Consider the following 22,543-nt stretch of genomic DNA (forward strand, 5'->3'; position numbering starts at 1 on the left):
CGAAGCAGGCTCCAGGCTCCAAGCTGTCAGCACACAACCCGACGCGGGGCTTGAACTCTCAAACCGCAGGATCATGATCTGAGCCGAAGTAGGATGCTTAACCAACTGAGCCACCCGGGCGCCCCTCTTGTTCCTTCTGCTTCCCTTCTTCCTCATCCCTTGGTTTCTTCCTTCTCAGCCTGCACTTTCTTCTTGGTGTTCGTAAGACACACTTTGTTCCAAAAGAGCCTATTTGCCTGTAGCAGATGGCTCTTGTTCTCAGACGCTTTGCATCTGTGTCATTGAGTTGTGCTGTCTGAAGCGCCCACAGCCTCTGGTGTGCTGGCAGGAGCGGAACAGCCCGGCCTAGCAGCCTCCCGTGAGGGTGGGATGCTGTCTCCTAGCAGCTCTTGCCTCCTTCCTGGCCTTGGGGTGATGTCAGGCCGAGCTTCCCGCTGCCACTCCCCAGGCCTGCTGTCATCCCAGACCTCGTGGCCCTGCCCTGGTCGGAGGCTTTCCCTACCGGAAGCCAGGCTCCGGGAGTCAGGCCCCAGGGAGCACCAGCACGGTCCGCCCTGGAGGTGTGGGGGTGGCCACAGAGCTTACCAGTCACCTTGCCCACCGCCTACTGAGCAGAAAGAGGACAGAAAAAGGCGGCAGGAGTGGAGGATGGCAGATGGAGAGGGCTCGGCCAGGAGAGGGTGGTCACACAGGGGGTCGTAGACAGGACCCTCACATCCCCACCACACAGCCGTAGGCCTCCCGCAGGACTGTGGCTGTGGGGATGCTTTCACCACCCCCATATAGGATTGTCACTGTGGGACCCACATAAACGAGGGGACCTGCCCACCGTGGGGCAGAGGCTTCCTGGGAAGGCAGCCATGGGCGTAAGACTGAACTAAATCTGTAACTTTTCACTTATTCTTTTTTATTATTATTATTAAATGTTTATTTATTTTTGAGAGAAAGAGAGCACAAGCCGGGAGGGGCAGAGAGAGAGGGAGACACAGAATCCGAAGCAGGCTCCAGGCTCTGAGCTGTCAGCACAGAGCCCGATGCGGTGCTTGAACCCATGAGCCGTGAGATTATGACCTGAGCCAAAGTCCGACGCTTAACCGACTGGGCAACCCAGGCGCCCCTTCACTTATTCTTTTAGAGACAAGAAAGGTGTGGAGGAAATATGATCAAATGATAATACTCGTTAAATTTGGGGAGATAGATAACTTGAATGTTACGTTTTTTTTCCTCTGTATATTTTTTGTATGTTTGAAAATAATCCCCATAATTAGAGGGAAAAGAAAGAACAAAGAACAAATATGGGCCCTGGGGGCACCTGGGTGGCTCAGTCGGTTAAAGCTTCAGGCTCTTGATTTCAGCTCAGGTCATGCTCTCACAGTTCGTGAGTTCGAGCCCTGTGTTGGGCTCTGTGCTGACAGCACGGAGCCTGCTCAAGATTCTCTCTCTCCCTCTTTCTCTCTCTAAATAAATAAACATTAAAAAAAAAAAAAAGAAGGGCCCTAGACTGGAAGCCGGGACTGGCCGCCCACACTGACCTTGGCCTCCTGCCACCAGTTCTCCCTCGGTTACCGCTGCCATGCCCAACTCGGCGCTGTGGGCGGTGGATCTCTTCGGGAAGGTGCACACACTCTCCACGGCTGGGCAGTACTGGGAGCCCTGCAAGGACAGCCAGCTGGAGTTCAAGCGCGTCAGCGCGGCCACGCAGTGCTGCTGGGGCATCGCCTGTGACAACCAGGTCTACGTGTACGTGTGCGCCAGCGACGTCCCCATCCGCCGCCGGGAGGAGGCCTATGAGAACCAGGTGGAGTCGCGTGGGTTTGGGCGGCTCAGTTGGTTGGTCTGCCGGGAGGGAGATCGCCCTGCCCCACGCTCGTGGCCAAGCCCCACATTCGTTTCCTTCATTCTGCTTAACATCTGAGTTGTCCAGCGTCCAGGGCCTTTGGGGCCAGACCCCCTGTTGTGTCCTTATCAAGGCAGGCTGGCCAGGTCTGCACAAGGTGGGCTCCGGGTAGTTTCCTGGAGCCTGGGGCAGGGCCATGACCCCTACCGGCTGCCCCTCGGGGCCCTGTGTCCCACGGCAGGTTGTTTGCCCTTTGGGGAGCTGCTGACGTGCTGGCGCTTGGTGATGAGCCGTGGGAGGCTCTGATCCCTGAGTTCCGGGCAGACCCCCTGCTCACTTCCCATCCTGGAGATCTCTGCAGGGGGGCCCTACTGGCAGGGTCCCGCTCGTCATGGAGAGGTCCCCGCCACCCCAGGCCGGCAGCAGGCCTAAGGCCTTGTGTCTGCTTCCCGGCCCTCAGCGCTGGAACCCCGTGGGCGGCTTCTGTGAGAAGCTCCTGCCCAGCGACCGCTGGCAGTGGAGTGACGTGAGTGGGCTCCAGCACCGGCCGCTGGACGGGGTGGCGCTGCCCTCGCCGCACTGGGTGTGGGAGTCGGACTGGTACGTGGACGAGAATTTTGGAGGGGAACCCACCGAGAAAGGGGTAGGTGCATTCCATTCCTGCCGCGGCTCCCCTGTGGGGAAGGACCCCGTGCCCCCCGGTGCTGTGCCTGGTGCCCCAGCGTCCACCCTCAGCTGGTGCCCTGCATGTTCCTGCTCGGGATACGAGGGGCTGGGCACTCGGGGCCCTACCACTGTCCCCTTCCCTCTCTTCTACCCCGCTCCCCCCAGCCCCATCCCCAGCTGTTTCCTTCCTTCCCCAGGAGCCTGACAGAGCCACCCCCTGCTTGGTATTTCAGGGGTGGACGTACGCCATCGACTTCCCCGCCACCTACACGAGAGACAAGAAGTGGAATTCTTGTGTGCGGCGGCGCAGGTGGATCCGGTACAGGAGATACGAATCCCGGGACGCCTGGGCCAAGGTCGATGCCTGAGTGTGGCCGGGGCAGGGGGCAGGGTTGTACAGCAGTCCCACGGTTGGGAGGGTCCCATGGGACCCTCATCCCCGCCCTCCCCTCCTCTGGGCAGGGCGTACCATGCCACCCTGGGACCTGGCCTTTGACTCACCTCCTGTCCCAAGAACACTGTGGTGCTGAGTGCGCTCTTGGCTGGGAGCTGGCCACAGAGGAAGCCGGACTAGACTGTGGCCCGGGACAGCACAGAACTCGACCTGACCCTGGTCTCCAGGCTCTCCTGCCCCAGACTGAGGCACAGTCTGTGCCCTTCTTCCTCCCCCAACCCCCACAGGAGCCACTCTGGCTCTTGGGTTGTTCCCGTGACCCCAGAAATCTCCCAGTTCAGGGATGTGAGGCCTGGATTGGGGTCCTATGTGGCCTTGAATGAGAGGAGGGCCTTGGGCCCTTGCCAGACCTTTCTGGAGGGATCCTGCTTTGAGGTGGGGCCGCTAGCCCAGCCTGCCAGCCCCTTGTGCTGGGAGCAGCCGCCCAGAGAACAGGGTAACGGCTCACACCCAGGGCCAGGTTCTGCGATCAGCCCCCTTCTAGGTGGGGGTACAGGGTCACGGCAGTCAGGTCACTGCAAAGCACAGAGCCGAGACCTTGCTTGTACGTCTGCCTTCCACACTGGAGCAGCAGTGGGCCCTCGGGGTAGCAGCCCCAGGCCTAGTGGCTGACAGAGGGAGGCCTGGGCAGAGGGGACCCAGGGCCGGGAGCTCGCTGTCCTGATGCTGGCTTGCTGGCTTCTCTGTGGAGTCAGGCAGTTGTGGGCGGGCTGAGCTGGAGAACAGAGGGCAGCGTGCTGGGGGAAGGTAGCGGGGAGTGTTGGAGGGGGGCCGAGCACTCGGGTGTCCACCAGGAGGGGAACACTGCCATCTCCTGGTCCGGGTGCCCGCGGGTCGTGACCGCCTCTGCCACATGCCTGCTCGTTTCAGATCCCTTCGAAGGATGACCCCGAGCAACTGCCCGACCCCTTCAATGACCTCTCTGTGGGGGGGTGGGAAATCACAGACGAGCCTGTGGGCCGCCTGTCCGTATGGGCCGTGTCTCTGCAGGGAAAGGTAAGGCCCGTGTCCCCCTGTGTCCTAGGATGGGAGGTGGCTGGGGGAGGCCAGCCACCGGAAGGAGCAGGCAGGAGACAAACTGGCCTTCCGGGCCAAAGGTGGAAGCTAGGGGCGGGGGCTGCCCCTGAGCCCTTCTCCGCTCTTCGCCGCCTGTCCCTACAGCTGGGACCGCCCTGAGCAGGCAAGGAGCCATGTTAGTAGGGTCCCCACAGTAACCCCTCCTGTGAATCCTGCGGTTCTGTGGACCCACTTGGTCCTCCTCCTCCTCCTCCAAGCTTCTGACCTCCCACCCCGTGCCTGGCCCTGGCCTATCCCTTCTCTGCGCCCCCAGAGCATTGATCAGTGCCCACCCTGAGCTCAGATGTCCTCAATGTTGTCTCCTCAGATTCTGAGTTCCCTGCCAACTCCCTTCGGGTGGTTCCCGCACAGCAGTCTCCAATAGTATCGTGAATGGGGGTCAGGTGGTTATGTGGAGAGGTGAATGGACAGGTGGATAAATGGGTGTGTGGAGAGTAGATGGCTGTATGGATGGCTGAGTGGGTAGGTGGATGGATGATGGGTAGGTGCGTGCATGGGTGGGTGGATAGATGGGTGAGTAGGTAGACGGGTAGGTGGGGAGGTCAGAGGCTGGGTGGCTGGATGTTTAGAGAGAAGAGGAGATTCTTCGCTCAGGAAGTTTATGAACCAAGGAGTAAGGCCAGCTCCCGCTGGCAGTAGTGACATAGGTGGTCCTTCATGCAGGTGACTCAGCACTTTAGCTGTGGTTTTAGAGCAGACTTTGTCCAGTCCGTACCCTTTACCACAAGTTCACCACGATTTTCTGGTTGGCCTTGGAATAATCACAGTAGGTTTTTATCAGGCTTACTTACCTCTGGACTCTTGTTTGGCCTGGGCATAGCTCAACCCACAGTTGTTTGTTTTCTGAGCCGTGCTGTGCTGAAAGGTGGTAGGGAGCTGGCTGGGATAGAGCCCCCGTTGAGGGTCCATGAGCACCTGGATGCAGAGAGAGGGGAGAACAGGGGCGTGAGAGCAGCGCTTGTGGTCGCTCTGTGCTGGCGGTCAGCCACAGCCCTGCTGCACTCCTGAGGGCCATAAAGGTCTGACTAGGACCCTGGGCTCCAGGAGGAGCTAGAGAGACTGAGGGGCCCCCAAACCAGCAGGTAGCAGAATGGAGGCTGCCGAGGGGTGGGCTGTGAGGGAGAGGTGTAAGGGTTGGGAGGCCGTGGTCCCCAGTGTGGAGATGGCCTGGGAGGGGTCCCCATCCCCCTGGACCACTTGGCAACGTGAAGCCCCTTCAGATGAAGTGAGCCAAACGGTTTGGACAATATGAACAGGTGGCTCAGTCTTAAATATTTTGTTACACTTGTTGTCTCCAGGTTAAAGGAAAAAAGAAGTGGATATTTTACACATTCCTATGAAAGGGATTTAGGGGTTTTCCCGGTTCACCACCAGGGACCCCGCCCCCCCCTTTTCCCCTAGATTCAGTGTACTGAGAGTGCATCGCCACTAGGGGGCACAAGACCCCTGGGGCTGGATGGGGCCAGAGGTCTCCCTGGGACCCTAGGTGAATGGGGAAGGGGTTCTTGAAAGCAGATGTTCCAAAGCCAGGATGGCTGAAACCCCGGGTGGCATTTTTTTTAGCAGCGGTTGGGGGCCATCTAATCTGGCATGAGGATTCCGATGGCAGTGGGGCCAGGGAGAGCGAGTCTGGACAGTCAGGGCCCCCTGGCTCCCAGAGACTCCACGCCTGGCCTGCGCACCTACTCGTGCAAGCATAGTCAGGCTTGGGCTGTTAGCCTGACCCGGAGCCCTGGCCGGGCCCCGCCTGACCCTGCCGTGGGTTTCTCCGCCACCCAGGTGTGGTACAGAGAGGATGTCAGCCACCCCAACCCTGAAGGCTCATCGTGGTCCCTCATGGACACCCCAGGGGAGGCGGTACAGATCAGCTGTGGGCCCCACGACCTCCTGTGGGTCACGCTCTGGGAGGGGCAGGCCTTGGTCCGGGAAGGAATCAACAGGAACAATCCCAAAGGTGGGCAGCCCTACGCCCCATACAGGGAGAGGCAGGGGGACGCCCACTCTTCTCCCCAGCGCTCTTGCTGATGAGGGCCGCCTGCTCTTTCTTCTGGGGCCGGGTAGGAAGTTCCTGGTCCATAGTGGAGCCTCCCACATCTGAAAATGGGATCATGCACGTCTCCGTGGGAGTCAGCGTGGTCTGGGCCATCACCAAGGACCGGAAAGTAAGACAGGGTTGCTGGGGGCTGGGGCCGAGGGCTCTGTTTAATTTCTTTATTTTCTTTCTTCCTTTATTTTTAAAGGCATCACTGGCCCATATGGGAATCGAATCGAGGGCTCACCTAATGTTGAGGGCTGTGTGGTGACTCTCGCTAGTGTGGTCTAAACCCTTTAGAACAAATCCAGCCAAGCAGCATGCATTTTCTGGGGTTGAAGGCCGTGGTGAGCTCCACGATACACCCATGCCCCCATACCGGCTGCAGAACAACTGTATTTATCCTTCAGTACGCTGTAACGTTTCACACAGTCCAGTGCCAATTTTCTGGAACCCTCTGCCATTTGAATCCATTTGACCCCATCCAGTGCTCGTTTTTACATCATCAGAGACAAGTCCAGTGAAATGAGATTTCAGGTTGCTTCCGTGGTGTTTCCGACCCCACCTCCCAGGCATCGGTAGCATTGTCCAAGGGGGCAGAACCCCCACATGTCTGAGTCTGTGTCCATGCAGAAGGTCCCTGAGCCTTGGGCCATCCCCCAGCCTGAGAAAGTACAGATCACCCAAAGCATCCACTTCCCAGAGACCGCAACTTACTAAGCCCCTCTGAGAACGATGAATTCAATGAGCAGGAAATTTTATTTATATCCACGATTTGCTCAGTCTTCAGACAAATATTTGTGCAGACTTTCTTTGGGTCAAGGAGATGTTTTAGACATCCTAGAATTTTTTATAAAAGCGATTTTAGGGTTTCTCATTTAACCGGTCACCTCCCCCCATCCCACCTCAGGAATTTTGTGGTTCATTACATAGGGGCAAACTCGACCAGACAAAATGGTATTTTCCAAGAGTCGGGCATGAGGATTACACCACGGTCCGTGGGGGTGAGATGTCTCTAGTCAGGCTCACGGGTCGGTGTCTGCATTCGAGATGTGGTGCATGCCACCCCCCACCAGACACCGCCCAGGAGAAGTCCCACCCCCCAGCTCTGTGCACAGTGAAACAGCGGCCACCTGCTGCTCCTGCCTGGTGCCAAGGGGTGCTGAGCTGGTAGAGAGAAGGTTCTTGAAAGATTCAGGCAGCCTTGTCTCCCGGAGGGGCAATGCCCTCTGCCAGAGAATAGAAAGGAAGCCGCTAGGACAGGTGTGGCTGGGGGCAGGTGACCCTCAGCCCTGTGGGACAGTGCCACGCTCAGAAGGAGGTGCAGCGGGAGGTATGGGGAAGAGGGACACAGATGACATCTCTCTCAGTGATGTGCTGTGCTCATTTGTGGCCATGAGCCAGAGACCAGAGGACCAAATTACTCATTGGTCCTTCCAGAACCTTTAAAAATTAATCTCGTTCAGCGGCCCTCCAAGGGGGTGTGTTTGGTTCTGACCTTCCCAGGTGTGGTTCCGAAGAGGCATCAACTCGCACAACCCCTGTGGCACCAGCTGGATCGAGATGGTCGGAGAAATGACGATGGTGAACGTGGGGCTGAATGATCAGGTGTGCGTGTGACGCTGAGCTGTGGGTCCCAATGGCCAGGGTCAGCAGTTCATACACAGCAGGGGTCTGTCTCAGAGCAGAGGCTCCTGATGCTTCCTGCCGCCCCTTCCAGCCAGGCCTGCTCGTGATGCCTGCACGGGTGGGGGGAGGGGTGCCAGCACCTCCTTAGGCTTCCCGCCTGCAGGGGCACCCCGGGGGGGGGGCTAGCTCTGCCCAGGGTCCCAGAGCCCCTGCTCATCCCAGGTCCCTCCGCAGAGCAGTCGTGGGGAGCACATCCTGGAGACTTGAGGGGTTTTGCCGAGAAGTATTTGGGCAAAATCCACTCAGTAAGTGAAGAGTAAAAGTGATCTTCCCAAGTTGATGGGTGCAGCATCTCCTAAACGTCCCCGCAGAGTGTGTTTCCTGGTAGAGAAGGAGGCTTGGCTGCTTTTCAGACTCCCTGTGTCCCAACGCACCGCCCTAGAAGCTCTGCCCAGGGCAGGGGTGCTGGCCTCCCCTGGGCCCCCTCGCCGTCCTCCCCCCGACCCCAGTCAGCTGGGCACACAGCGGCCAGGGGCCAGATGGGCTCCAGCTAGTGCACGCGGGGGCTGAGGACGGAGGCCAGCCTGGAGACACCGCAGCCCTCCCAGCAAGGCCACTGGGACCACCCTGGGCAGGTGCAGCCCCGTAGACACTCCCGTAGGCACCCCTGCAGGCCAGGGCCCAAAACGGGCTGCTCCCCGGGCCCCCCAGCCGCTCGGCACGCCCTCCTTCGCGCCCGCAGGTGGAGAGCAGGAGGATGCCTGCCCAGCTTCCTTTCTCATTGAAAAGGAGGTCAGAGTCAAGGAGGTTGTTTTGCATCTTTAATTTTTTTTCAGTTTCTTTATTTATTTTGAGAGAGACAGCCCGAGCGGGGGAGGGGCAGAGAGAGAATTGGAAGCAGGTTCCACACTGTCCACACGGAGCCCGACGCGGGACTCGAATTCACGAAACCATGAGATCGTGACGTGAGCGGAAGTCAGGAGTCAGACACTTGACCCGCTGAGTCAGCCGGGCGCCCCTATTTTGCATCTTTAAAAAGACCCAGACCCTTCTCTAGGCGCACTTGGGGAACAGCTGTCCTCCCACCGGGGGCTACTCAGAAGCCGGGGGCCCGGGTGGACGCTGTGTGCCGACACAGCACCCAGTGGCATCAGCACCTCACCTGGACTCTGTCGCCCCAAAGCCCAGGGTCTGCCTGAGGTTGGGGAGCCAGGACAGGGTCCCTGCTTCTCCTGAGCTTGGTGCCGTGCCCTCCCCGGTCCTCTCTGGCCTCTGCTCCCTGTGTCTGACTTGTGCACACACCCCACATCCACCCCATCGTCCTCCAGGCCCTAACACTCATGTGCACATGCGCACCCGACCGCACATGAGGCCGGGGGGCTCCTGCCTGCATTTGCAGACGTGTCCTCCAGACTTAGGGTGCTGTCCCCTACTCCTTGCCCTCCCCTCACACCCCAGAAAGGGTCTGTGCTGGCCTCCCACCCAGCAGTGCCTCTCTCTGCCAGGTGTGGGGCATTGGCTGTGAGGACCGGGCCATATACTTCCGTCAGGGTGTCACCCAGAGCGAGCTCAGTGGGAAAACATGGAAGGCCATCGTCGCCAGCCGAGAGTGTGACCGGTCACACTCTGGTAGCTCATCAAGTCTCCTCAGGTGATCCCAAGGGCAGCAGGGCATGGAGAGGTCGGGTCGGGAAGGGCCGTCGGTGGGCTCTCAAACTTGGGCGGGCACCAGAAATGCCTAGAGGGCTTGTTCCCACCCAGATGGCCAGGCCCCAGCCCCCGGGCTTCTGTTTCAGTAGACTTTGCGTTAGACGCGAGGTCCCAGGCTTGCCGCTGCTACAATTTGGAGGGCCATGGGGGTAGAGAGGGGATGAGTCCCAGCTCTGGCCTCTGGCGTTCAGTGCCGGCAGATGACTTAGCAGCTCAGCTGGGGACGCCTTGGCTCCGTAACACGATTGCCCGCAGTGCTTACCTGCCTGGTCCTATGGCACGGGAACCCTTGGTACAGTGCTCCACAGCTGGCCACATTCCTGTCTGCAGCGTGGGTCCTGCCCAGACCCTGCTCCACACCCCTTTGCTGCCCCAGCATGGCCGTCCTCACTCCGCTGAGAGGGCTGAGAGACCGGCCGGGCTGCGCCTTCCTCATTTACCTGAGGGTTTAGGCTCTCAGCTGGCAGCTCTTAAATATTGGAATCAGCTGAGAAGCTTTCAAAACTACAGACGCCCAACCTAGGGTCTGGCAATGGCTTCTTTAACGTGACCAGAAACCACAGAACCCAAAGGAAAAAAAAAAAAATAGATCAACCAGAATTTCATCAAAATGAAAACCCTTTGTGCATCAAAGGATACTACCAGGAAAGGGAAGAGACCATCCACAGAGTGGGAGGAAATATTTGCAAATCATACATTTGACAAGAACCTAGCATCTAGAATATATAAAGAACTCTTAGAACTAACAACAAGACAACTCAGTTTAAAAAGGGCAAGGGACTCGAATAGATGTTTCTCCAAAGCACACAGAAAAAGATGCCCGACATCATTTGTCACCAGGGAAATGCAAATCAGAACCCAAAGTGAGATGCCCCTTCCCACCCACCAGGAGGGCTACAGTCAAAAAAGAAAGGGGTAACAGGTGTTGACAAGATGTGGAGAGAATGGTGTGGCTGCTTTGGAAAATAGTCTGGCAGTTGCTCAAGAAGTTAAAGCTAGAATTCCCGTGTGGCCCAGCACTCGCCCTCCTCGACATACACCCAGAAGAACTGGAAACGGTTCAAACAAAAATTCGGATGTGGATGTTTATAGAAGCATTATTCGCGACAGCAGAAAGGTGAAAACAACTCCAAAGTCCATCCACGAATAAAGGAATAAGATGTGGCCTATCCCTACAGCAGGATATTTTTCAGCAGTAAAAGGGATGCGGTACTGATTTGTGCCGCGACGCGGGTGAGCGGTGACATCATCGTACTAAGTGAGAGGCCAGTCGCAAAAGATCGCGTGTTGCATGATACCGTTTCTACCTAAACCTGGAGGTTTGGGCAGGGAAAGAGGAGTATGGAGTGCGGCTCCTTAATGGGTACAGGCTTTCCGTGTGGGGGTGACGACAGAGTTCTGGCACTAGGTAGTCGTGGTCGCACGACATTGCGCGTGTATTGCATGCCGCATCGTTTGAGACGGTCAGTATTCCGTCACAGGTCCTTTGCCACAGTGAGAAAATAATAGGACTGCCAATGATATGATCGACCTGGGATGTGACCTGGCTGCTCCAGTTCCGTGGGAGGTAGCTGTTCGTGTGTGGCGCGTGGCGGCGTGGCTGTGGCTCGCCCGGGGTCACGGCGGACGAGCCAGGCCTGCCCACGGCAGCGCGTGTTCCTCCCTCGAAGGGGTCACGGGTCTGCCCGTTTTGTTCCCAGTGCCGGCTGCTTCTTCGGCGACGAGGTGAGGGGCAGTGGTGAGTCCTGTGCACCGAGCGACACGGACGCCTCCTCAGAAGCCGAGAGACCAGGTCCAGACCGGCCTGGCCCTGCAGAGTCTGGAGACAGTCCCGGGAAGCCTGGGGACAGCTTGGCCCCGGGCTCAGGCACCGGCAGGACCACAGAGCCCGGCGAGGAGGAGGTCGCTGGCCCTGCCATTCAGACCCCGGGGCTTGAGCCTTGCCCTGGCCCGGCCTCCACCCTGGCCGAACTGCCCTGGACCAATATTGACCTGAAGGAGCCCAGGAGAGCACCCAGCCGCTCGGCTGCTGGCTTTCCAGAGACCACTGGCCTCTCCTCGCTGGGGCTCCTCCCGCTGGGCTTGGAGGAGCCCTACGGGGCCGATGACCACCCCCTCTGGGCCTGGGTGTCAGGAGGAGACTGCGCCGTGGAGGCCCACACCGTGCTCAAGTGGTTCACCGTCCAGTCGGGTGAGCACAGGTGTCCGGGGGCCGAGCGCCCCAGAGGGTGCTCCGTGCTGGGGGAGCCGACCCGATGTCCTGCCTGGACGCCCCCTCTGGTCCAGCCGGCCTGTCAGCAGCTTTCGGAGACCAGCGGGGCAGGGCGCCCCTTCCCCTCTCCCTGCCCTGGCAGTGATGGCCTTTTACAGGCGGGGCTCGGTCCCACAACCCTGGGATCATGACCTGAGCCGAAATCAAGGGTGGGACACCCAAGCGACCGAGCCCCCCACACGCCCTTGTGGGGCATTTTACAGAGCTCATAGCTCTCCAGCCAGAAAAGGCTGGTTAAAAACAAAAACAGAAGCCCTGGCTCTGAGGCTCCGCTGGCCTGCAGGCCTGTCCCCCTCGATGCAGACGCTGTCCCTGTCCATCACGCCGGCCCAGACCGCCGCCTGGCGGAAGCAGATCTTCCAGCAGCTCACGGAAAGGACCAAGCGGGAGCTGGAGAACTTCCGGCACTACGAGCAGGCGGTGGAGCAGGTGAGCAGGTGGGCAGTCGACAAGCTTTGTCTGTGACACTGGGTCAGGCGCAGCACCTTCCCGAGCCTCGGCTTCCCCGCCTAGAGCGTGGGGTAACAGTGCCCGCTGCCACCGCCCCCCCCCCCCCGCCCCGCCTCCGCCACGGGCTGTTTGAGAACGAGGAGGTTGTGCATAGACGACCCTGGCTTGTGGGCTCGGCACCTGTCGGGTGTACGAGAGCACCATCTCCATCACTGCGGGAGGTCGGGGAGCTGGGTGCACGCGGGGCCCGCTTGTGACTCTGTCTCGTGCGCTGGGGGCCCGTGCCACAGTCGGTGTGGGTGAAGACGGGGGCCCTGCAGTGGTGGTGTGACTGGAAGCCTCACAAGTGGGTGGACGTCCGCGTGGCCCTGGAGCAGTTCACGGGGCTCGACGGGGCTCGGGACAGCATCCTTTTCATCTACTATGTGGTCCACGAGGAGAAGAAGGTGCGTGGGGGGTCCCGTGAGAAGGGCACACCGGGGACCGGGACCCAGGCCCCCCAGGTGCTCGGCGGCGGGGGGGGGGGGGGGGGGCGTGTCCAGCCCGTGGTGACAGCAGCCCCTGCGGTGGGGGGCAGGTGTGGAGTGTGGAGGCCCCCCCTGCTGCAGCCTCACTGAGCCGCCGGCAGCCCCTGGCATTTCAGAGGAGAAATCAGCCTCAGAGGTGGAGCCGCTCAGCCCTCCGAGGACTGGGGTTTGAACCCAGTCAGCCAGGGTCGAGGGTGGTCCTGTGGACATGGAGAATGTAACTAATGTGGTTGCTCGTGAACTAGGCCTCTGTGCAGAACTTGCTTGGTCCCAGAGCCCACCGCTAAAACCCCACAGGCCCCGGGGGCCTCTGGGACCGGCTCTGTGGAATCAGGGGTGACCCGTGACCCAGACCACCCCGGTCCGTCCGCCGCGGCAGGGGCTCCGCCCGAAGGTCCGCTGTGCCCCCAGCCCCACGGGGCCACCGTGCCCTGGTGACAGCCCCGCCCTCCACCCTCTGTGAACAGTACATCCACGTGTTCCTCAATGAGGTGACCGTGCTGGTCCCCGTGCTCAACGAGACCAAGCACTCCTTCGCCCTTTACACCCCCGAGAGGACCCGGCAGAGGTGGCCTGTGCGTCTGGCCGCCACCACCGAGCAGGACATGAACGACTGGGTGAGTGGTCACACGGACCAGGCTCAGCGGGCAGCGGTCTCCGGGAAGCCTGGCCTCGGCCTGCCGGCCGCCCCCCTCCCGACAGTGACCCACCGTCTCCCCACACCAGCTTGCCCTGCTTAACCTGTCCTGCTGTGAGAGCCGGAGGGTCCACGGCCGCCCCTCCCCACAGGCCATCTGGTCCATCACCTGCAAGGGGGACATCTTCGTGAGCGAGCCCAGCCCGAACCTGGAGGCCCCCGAGCACGTGCTGCCCTGCGACCAGATGTGAGTCAGTCAGTCGCACCCTGGCCTTGCCTCCCGCCTCCCACCGCCCACCGCCCACCGGAGCGGGAACCGCAGTCTGGCTCCCAGGTCTCGAGTCTTCCTGGGGCTGTTCGAGGACCCCGAGGGGGACTGGAAACTTGGCAGGGCTCAGGCAGGTGTTGGAGGCCGGGAACGAGGTGGCTCTGTAGGTGGCATTCAAAACCAGGAGACGGAACCAGGTCGTCCACGGGGGGGCGTTGGTGGCACCGTTCTGGGGCACCCGGAATTTGAGGTGGGGAAGCAGGGGGTACCTAGCTCCCCGCACTGACCTAGGGCCCCCTCTAGGTGGCCCCGAGCCCAAGGTAGGTGAGGCCAGGAGGCCCCGCTCGGGAGGGGAGAGTGGACGAGTCTGTCCACCTTTGGTCCTCCGTTCTTGGAGGCCCTGTGTGTTACACCCGGAGAAACAAGTCACACTGCCTCCAGTGACAGTAGCAGGACCTGGGCCCACAGGAGGGTGACCCAGGTAGCAGCCTGTACTTTGCCCACCCGGGAGGCTGCACTGTCACCTCAGTGTGCTGGCCCGTGTCGTGGCTCATCCTGATGAGATGACCCTGCTTTCTGCCATGAGATGTCCGTCCCAGGCCCCCAGGGGGCATGTCCCGTGAGGGCTGCTGGCTTGGTCCCCCCCCTGCTGACTCTGGGGCTGAGTTAGCTCTGATCACTACCGAATGGAAACCAGGCAGGTGCCATCATCCCTCAGGAAGTCCACCACTTGGGGATTGAAGATGAATAAAAAACGGGATATTCGAGGCAGGCGACCGAGCAAACAGGGCTGCAGGGGGAGGAGGCTGCCAAGGCCACCGGGACACGCTTCTCCCTGCCCTCTCCCCTCGCTCCCAGGTTCTGGCGTCAGATGGGAGGTCACCTGCGGGTGGTGGAAGCCAACGGCCAGGGTGTGGTGTGGGGCATCGGCTACGACCACACGGCCTGGGTCTACACGGGCGGCGGCGGCTGCTTCCAAGGTGAGGGCGGCCAGCTCCCCGGGCCTTCCCGGCCCGTCCCCTCCCCGCCCATCTGGCTTCCCCACCCCACACCGGAGCCACTGTCCCGGTGTTGACTCTCCGCTGGCAGCTGGCTGACGGGTGACCTTCACCACGGCCACCAGCTTCCACAAAGGATGGTCCCGTGGCCAACCCATGAGGTGTGAGAGCTGAAGACCAGACCTTGCCTCGGTCCTGCACCCACAGCTGAGCCGGGGTCCTTGAAGGTTCTAGAAAGGCAGCTACCTTCACCCCTCATTTCACAGACGAGGCCTCAGGGTACATTGGGGGCAGCCCTGGGGCCTGGGTCTCAGAATTCTAGCCCCTGAATGGGTGGGTCGTGCCTTAGGGCATGAGAGCTTGCTGAACCCCTCTTGCCCGCCCCCACCCCAGTTCTGGGAAGCAAGGGCCTTGTGTCTGGTTCTGGGAGATGAGGCGGGAAGCAAACCCTCAGGTGGAAAATTCCATGCCACAGCCCACATGCCCTGCAGTGAGGGGTGGCCAGTCCCGTAGAAGCAGCTGTGGTCCACTGAGACCACAGGAGTTTCACATTCCCAGGCTTAACAGCACCCTGATTTGTGAGGCAGAAATTAACGTTTGTCCCCATTTTTACAAATGAGGAAATTGGGGTTCACAGACGTTATGTGAGTCTTAGTATTAGTAAAGAAGGAGCTGGTGGGGCCCCCCACCTGCCTGGTGCCTGGTTAAGTGGGAAGACAGGGAGAGAAGGGGGGACCAAGACCAGAGCTAGAAGGTGGCATGGGCGGGAGGTTGAGTGCGCCTCACGTTGTTCTCCTGGAGGGTGTACAGCCCAGAATAATCATGGGGAGAGAAACCCAGGCCAGCCCCTGGGACATCCGCTCCGCAGCCCGGTGAGCCCCTCTCTGCTGGCCCTCCCCGCCCTTCCTCTGCCCCTTTCAGTGCTTCTGACAGAAGCCTGAGTCCCCATCCGTCAGCCTCCTCTCCCCCCAGGCCTGGCCAGCAGCACCAGCAACATCTACACACAGTCAGACGTGAAATGCGTCTACATCTACGAGAACCAGCGCTGGAACCCCGTCACCGGCTACTCCAGCAGGTAAGCCTCAGCCACAGTCTCGGCGGGAACGTAAAGACGGTGATGGCCCCACCGATCGATACCCAAGGGTGACCCAGCTCAACATCTACCCTCCGCTCAGCCTCGGACAGGTAGATCGTGCGTGACCTCACGGTGTTGTACAAGCGGCTCGAGGGATTTCCTTGTGTGTAAATACTTGGGAGTTTCTCTGTCCACCCCAGCAAACCGGGGCGTGAGCTCTTTCTAAGGCAGTTGATACCCGTGGCCCAAATACGTCCTGGAAACCTCCGCATGGGCTGTGGGTAGCGTCCCCCCTTCCTCCTCGGTCCTTAGGAAGCGGGACGGGGCGGCACCATGCGCACTGAGGGCCACGGCTCCCGCCCCCTGAGCCTCACGGCCAGGTGCCTGACACCACCGTGTGCCCTTGTCACTCTGTCCGGGTCGGCTCAGCTGCCGTCACCAAGCACGACACGCTGGGCAGTTTAAACAGTGGACGTTGACTCCCCCCCAGTTCTGGAGGCTGGCGGGGGCGGTCTGGAATCAAGGTGCGGGCAGGGCCACTTAATCCCGGGGGCTCAAGGGAAGATCTGCTCCCAGCCTCCCAGCCTGGAGCCACGGGCATCCCTTGGTTTGTGGTAATGTCCCTGCTGTGTTCACATCGCCTTCCCAATTCGGGAAGTTTGAACTCAGTAAGGACACTGTCATGTTGGTTTAGGGCCCATCCTAGTGACCTCATGCCAGCTTGATCACCTCTCGCTCACAGGTACTGGGGCTGTGACATCTCTTGGGGGAAGACGTGGGCTCCCAGACCACAGTGCACCGCAGCCCTCGGGCAGATCCTGCCCTGGGGCAGCCCTGTTTTTGCCCCTCACCCCTTCCGACGCAGATGTCCCAGGAGCTCCCGTCTTGTCTGCCACCAGCTGGTGCTGGCCGTTCTCTCCTCTTCATGTGACCCCACCACGCCTGTTGTCCACACAGGGGTCTGCCCACCGACCGGTACATGTGGAGCGACGCCTCGGGGCTGCAGGAACGCACCAAGGCCAGCACGAAGCCCCCGTCCCTGCAGTGGAGCTGGGTGAGCTCCGGGCCGGGGCCGGGGCCGGGGCCAGGGCCGGGGGCCGCCTGTGCTGACCCGCCTCTCCCCACAGGTTTCTGACTGGGCTGTGGACTTCAGCGTTCCTGGGGGCACCGACCAGGAGGGCTGGCAGTATGCCAGTGACTTCCCTGCGTAAGCGTCTCTCTGCCACGCAGCACCCCTGCCCTGCTGTCCTGGGTCACTCCGGCCCCCCACAAGCCCCAGGGCGTGGCCGAGGAGCAGACCCCTGGATGCCCCCCTCAGCTGCCAGCAGGGTTTGGGGCCGGTCACTTGGTTCAGCAGATAGACTCAGGGAGGGCCGTCCTGGCTCCCTAAGCCCCCAGCTCGTCTGTTCCGGGAGGGCCAGCCAGGGACCCGGTGATGGGTGGGGGCGGCAGGAGGAAGGTATCGGGTGAAGGGGCAGCTTGAACAAAGGGTGGAGTGAGGCCAGTGCGGTCCTGAGAGGCAAAGGGAGATGTGGATGACAAGTCTGCAAAGTGGGGGCGTGGGGGGGGGCCTGGTGGCCGGTGGGTACATGGCACTGGTGGGCGGCAGGCCCTTTGCGGTGCACAAGTCACATCCAAGTGGAAGGCGGAGCGGTGGGAGCCCAAGCCAGGGCTTCTGAGCGGGACCAGGCTCGGGGCCGACCAGGCAGGCATCAGGGGCAGGCGAACGCGCAGGCATCCCCTCCAGCCACATCTGAGCCTCCCGAACTGACCCTCCTCTTGGCCTCAGCTCGTCTGTTCCCCAGAAGGGCTCTGGTGGGCCCAGTGGTGAGGAGGACTCAGAGCCCCCTGGTCCGGCAGCTGCCACATCCTGGCCCGTGGACCTTGACCCCAGGGAGACCTGAACCCCGGAGACCCCAGCCGAGCTGGAGGCGTCTGACAGATCAGCCTCGTGTCCTGTGATACCTGCTGCCTGTTGAGCTCACGCCGTGGCTCACAGGCTCCGCCCTTTAACAGGCAGAAAAAGAACGTGTGTGTGCGCGGTATTGTCACTTTCTGGAAACTTGCACAACGTGGTCTTGATTTGGGCTTCTTCCTCTTCCAGCTCGTACCACGGGTACAAAACCATGAAGGATTTTGTGAGGAGAAGGTGCTGGGCTAGGTAAAGTGGTAACTGGGAGGCGTGGCCTCGTCCCTGCCTACAGGTCCTCCCCTCACCAGTCCCCTTGGAAGAAAAGCCGCCGCCAGGGAGAGAGAGGGTGGGAGGGAAACAGAATCAAAGTAAATGTCAGCCCAGGAAATGCCCTTGGGCTCCCAACTGCTCTCTGGTTTCTGAAGAGTTTGTTTTCAAGAACAAACAAGAGAAATGTCACTGGCAGATTCTGCTCCCAGCAGGACAGGCAGGTCTGGGATGGGAGGCCTGGCTGGGGGCAGGGCAGGGTGGGGCGGGGCCTCTCCAGGCCCCTCATTCCTGCCCAGCGGAAAGGGGTGCCCATGTGGGGGGCCCTGGGGGTGGTCGCGGCCCTCCCCTCAGGGGCCCGAGAGGCCGGGTGGGCAGAAGGGGAGCTTCCTGCAGCATCAGACCCGGGGCTCTGACGTCTCCCACTGCAGAAAGTGCAAGCTGGTGACCAGTGGGCCTTGGCTGGAGGTGGCCCCTCTTGCCCTTGCGGATGTGTCCATCATCCCGGAGAGCCCAGGCGCCAACAGAAGTGGGCACAGCATCGCCCTCTGGGCCATCAGTGACAAGGGGGATGTGCTGTGTCGTCTGGGTGTGTCTGAGCTCAACCCCGCGGTGAGCACCCTGCCTCACCTGCCAGCCCTTGGGCCCTTCTGGGGGTTCTGGCAGATTCTTCGCAAAATAGAACTCTGGACCAAAGTCCGGCTGGGCTCAGGCCTCCAGGGGCCTGCCCAGGACAGTCCCGGGGACCGGCGGCCCCAGGATGTGGCCCTAGGGGTCACTAGGTTCCCTGGGCAGTGGGAGCTGAGGCTAAGGTCGGCCTGAGGAGCTGCCAGTTCACCTGGGACCTTGGGCAGGGGGAGGGGCAGAGGTTAGGCCCAGGCAGCCCTCAGTGTCCCCTCTGGCTCCCATCTCCAGGGCTCCTCCTGGCTGCACGTGGGCACTGACCAGCCTTTCACTTCTGTCTCCATCGGGGCCTGCCACCAGGTGTGGGCCGTGGCCAGGGATGGCTCCGCCTTCTACCGGGGCTCCGTGTCCCCTGCCCAGCCGGCCGGTGAGTGCTGTCCCCCTAGAATGATCCCCACCGGTTGTGCGTGGGGACGAGAGGCGGCCAGGGTTTGGTCGGGGTGAGGCCGCACGTGCTTGCGATTCTGGGGGAAGGAAGATGGGTCCCCTAACGTTCAGTTCAACTGACTGCTGCCTGGGGACCAGGCACGGGGGCCAAGCCAGGACTGTGACCAGAGGCCATGCCCCCTCCTCCCAGGACAGATGGGGACTCTCGCCCAGGGGGTGGGACAGTCCCTCACAGCTGCCCTTCACCAGGCTCAGCCCCCTTCCCCGGCCATTGCTGGTTGTGGGCCCTTTACGCATCCTGCCCTTCAGGATAGCCCTGCATCCCCCTGCACAGGAAACTACTCAGGGGACCCTCTGGGAGCGCAGGCCAGGCTGGCTTGCTCTTGGCTGGCTGTCTAGACAGTGTCTGGCATGGAGGAGGCTGGCCCTGAGGCGGTCCTACAGAGGGGTGGCGGCCTGCACGTTGCTGCCGTCCACACGAGGACAGGGGGCATGTGTGGTGGTTGTGTGTGGTGGCCCCGGGATGGGCTGGCCACCACATGCCAGGCTGGGCTCCTTGGTGTCCCTACTCTGAGATGGGCCCCTTGGACCCCACGGTCTGGAAGCCGCCACAGGCTCCGAGGGCCCTGGGTGGAGTGGGATGCTGGGGGCTCGCTCTATTGGCCCTCAGCTCACGCCAGGCCCATCACACGTGTGTGACCTGGCTGGCCTGGGGATGGAGGCCAGCCACACCTGCCTTGACCCTGTGAGCCGCAGGGGGTGGGGTCACACGGTCTACGAGCTCGTGGGCAGGATCGGAGTCTCCCAGCTACATCCTGAGTCCGACCTCGCACTCGCTGCAGGTGACTGCTGGTACCACATCCCGTCCCCCCCCAAGCAGAGACTGAAGCAGGTGTCCGTGGGGCAGACGTCAGTGTATGCCTTGGATGAAAACGGCAAGTTGTTTCTGATCCTCAGTGACCACCAGGGGAGATTAGGGGTTCCCTGAGCTACCGCAGTGGGATGAGACCCTCACCAGCCCCGGGTCCCTGACATAAGACCTCGCTAAGCCACCACGAGGGGCCATCAGCCTGAGATCAGCCTCCGAATGAGTCCGGCTCGCGAGCCATGCAGGCTGGTCAGGGCTGCCTGGGCCATAGCAGAGGGCGCGGGGCCGAGGCCAGGCAATGCCGCGTGGCTGCTGGGAGCGTCTCCTAGAGGGTACCACTCGGGCCTGCCACGCGGGAGTCCCACGGGCAGCTCGGGGCCGGCGGAGGTCACCTACCTGTGCCACCTCGGGCAGGGATCTCGCCAGTTCCTTTTTCTGCTCTGCGGCTGTTGTCGCAAAGCAAGGTGAAGAGAGGGCAGAGTCAGGACTGGAACCAGGGCTTTGTGCCCAGGCCCTGTTCTCTGTATTTGTTTAAAGAATTCCTTGTCCTCAGTTTCTCATGCGTAGAGACAGCGCGATGGTGCCAGCCCGGCACAGCAGGACGATCGTGCGGCTCAGGTGGAGGGCAGCGTGGAGAGGGCAGAGCCGGCTCCGGCCTGAGCTGCTTTCTCTCTGGGGACGCAGAAGCGCCCGGAAGTGTGGTCCGGCCCCCTCCGTCTCCGGCCCCGTTCCGACGTTCTGGGCCCTTCTCTCCCCAGGAAACCTGTGGTATCGCCAGGGGGTGACGCCCAGCTACCCGCAGGGCTCCAGCTGGGAGCATGTGTCCAACAACGTGCGCCAAGTGTCCGTGGGGCCCCTGGACCAGGTCTGGGTGCCTGGGGTGGGGGTGGCGAGGCCCAGGGCGGATTTGGGGTGCTCCGGGTCCTTGCTCTGCTCTCCCTGTTGCCATCCCCACAGTCCCACTGGAGCTGGGGGCCGGGCTTCAACGGGTCTGCGTTCCAGGTCTGGGTTATCGCCAACAAGGTCCAGGGGAGCCATAGCCTGAGCCGGGGGACCGTATGTCATCGCACAGGGGTGCAGCCTCGAGAGCCCAAGGGGCAAGGCTGGGACTACGGCATTGGGGTGAGCAAGGCTGGCCTGGGGCTGCGTGGTCACACTGTGTGCGCTGGAACCTGGCGCCGGGGCTGGTGGGAGGCCCCAGACACAGCCCCTCCGGGGTCCTTGATCTCCTGGGCTCTCCCCTGGGCCCCCGGCAGCATGGGTGACGAGGCTCTCTCCTTCCAGGGGGGCTGGGATCACATCTCCGTCCGGGCCAATGCCACCAGAGCCCTCAGGGGCAGGTCCCAGGAGAGAGCTGCCGAATGCAGTGGGGAGCGGGGCCTCCCCGGCGCACCCTCGGGGGTGGCCGGCGTCCCGCAGGAGGCCCCCGGCCTGGTCCGCTGCTGAGGTTGTCTCCTCTCACCTGGAAGGAGGCTTCATGCAGGTGTGAAGGATCAAGGATGATAAGTGAGCCTTCCCGTCTGAGCCGCTCTTGGATGTGGATCCTTGAGGGAAGCTGGCCCGAGGTCACAGCCACCTCGGAGGCGCTGGCTGAACCAGCCCAGAAATGTGAAGCTTTATGGACGCTCCCTCGGTGTCCCTGTCTGCGAGGAGGGCCATGGAGTGGGGTGGGGGCCCCTTCATCCCTGCCTCTCAGGCCTGTCCCTCTCCCCTCTGCCTCCTGTCTTTCCAGAAAGGGAACCTAGAGCCTGGAGCCTTCCAGGGAAGCTGAACCCATGAGGCCCTGGGTGTCCCCAGACAGCACAGGGGCACTGCCCCTCGCCCCAAGAAAATGGCTTATGGGTCTTGCGGCTACTTTGCCCCATTCTGTCATCTTTTCTCAGAGCCGGACTCATGGTTTAAGTTCAAAAGTTCAGCAAGAGTTGACAGCTTGCGAGTGAAGGCTGGGGAGGGGCATCTTTTTCCTGGGTGGGCACAGGCGCCTTGGCATGCACGGGGGAAGCTGTCCACGTGCAGAGAACTGTGGGCATCTGCCCTCAGCCAGCCTTTCCCCCGCTGGCTTGGGGGCGGCCCCCTTTGTGTCTGATCACACTGTGTGATCAGGGGCCGCAGGGACATGGGGTGTGCAGGCCGCAGCCCTGAACCCGCACCCCAGGGCAAGAGTCTTCCCGGCCAGGCCAGTAGGAAAGCTCCTTGAATAAAAACCAGCTTTTCTGCTGCTTTTTATTCAATTATGACCCCACTGGCGAAGCCTCAAGTTTGCCTCCTGCAACCGGACACTTGCCTGGAGGCCGTTAGAAGCCCAAGCCCACCTCTGCTGGTTTGGGAACAGAACCGACGCCAGCCTTCCCTGGGATTCCATCAGGAGGGGCCAGCTGTGCGTCGGATCCCATTTGGCCACGCAGGGCGTTGTCACCCAAAGGCTGACTTGGAGGAGGTCTCGGCTGAGGTCCCCTCCCCCAGGGGCCCTGGAGGGAGCTGATGGTCTCTGCGTTGCTGCGGTGAATTCTGCATGTGGGACCAGGAGGTGTGAGCGTGGGCTGGGGGACGTGGTCCTGTTTACACGTCACCATCTGGTTGCGGATGGGCCTGGTGGATTTCTTCTACAGCAGCAAGCAGCGATCTGCTGACCTGCCCTCCGCTGTCTGCAGCTGCTTTCACCTTGCCCTTGCCCCAGGGCGACTGCGTCCTGCTGAGTGCCCACTGTCTACCTGCTCGTCCCACCGAACCATCCTGATTCCTTGGATGCTCTTTATTCAATAAAAACTCACACCAGAGTGTAAACGCATGCTA

At 61.3% G+C, this 22,543-nt stretch overlaps 1 protein-coding gene across 1 annotated transcript; it reads left to right on the forward strand.

The window, feature by feature from the left end:
- Window positions 1-1,480: 1,480 nt before the first annotated feature.
- On the forward strand, window positions 1,481-22,534 carry TECPR1 (tectonin beta-propeller repeat containing 1). The gene is made up of 24 exons (XM_053894225.1): window positions 1,481-1,798; window positions 2,298-2,480; window positions 2,737-2,859; window positions 3,828-3,953; window positions 5,814-5,988; window positions 6,096-6,196; window positions 7,573-7,674; window positions 9,201-9,346; window positions 11,106-11,596; window positions 11,961-12,106; window positions 12,418-12,573; window positions 13,122-13,271; window positions 13,381-13,538; window positions 14,418-14,539; window positions 15,530-15,632; window positions 16,590-16,686; window positions 16,760-16,839; window positions 17,737-17,793; window positions 18,243-18,423; window positions 18,727-18,862; window positions 19,725-19,817; window positions 20,509-20,615; window positions 20,753-20,872; window positions 21,035-22,534. Exons 1-24 carry the CDS (start codon window positions 1,574-1,576, stop codon window positions 21,194-21,196), a joined length of 3,540 nt encoding a protein of 1,179 aa, XP_053750200.1. The 5' UTR covers window positions 1,481-1,573; the 3' UTR covers window positions 21,197-22,534.
- The last annotated feature ends 9 nt before the right edge of the window (window positions 22,535-22,543 follow it).

Source organism: Panthera pardus, unplaced genomic scaffold (assembly GCF_024362965.1).
Source record: "Panthera pardus isolate Hobbes unplaced genomic scaffold, ASM2436296v1 HiC_scaffold_4, whole genome shotgun sequence".
Lineage (NCBI taxonomy): Eukaryota > Metazoa > Chordata > Mammalia > Carnivora > Felidae > Panthera > Panthera pardus.

Bases quoted from the DNA above. Each gene is read 5' to 3' on its own strand.
- TECPR1 (XM_053894225.1), top strand. From the start codon at position 1,574: ATGCCCAACTCGGCGCTGTGGGCGGTGGATCTCTTCGGGAAGGTGCAC. The intron at 18,424-18,726 runs GTGAGCACCCTG...TCCCATCTCCAG, and splicing joins TGTCTGAGCTCAACCCCGCG to GGCTCCTCCTGGCTGCACGT. The intron at 20,873-21,034 runs GTGAGCAAGGCT...CTCTCCTTCCAG, and splicing joins GCTGGGACTACGGCATTGGG to GGGGGCTGGGATCACATCTC.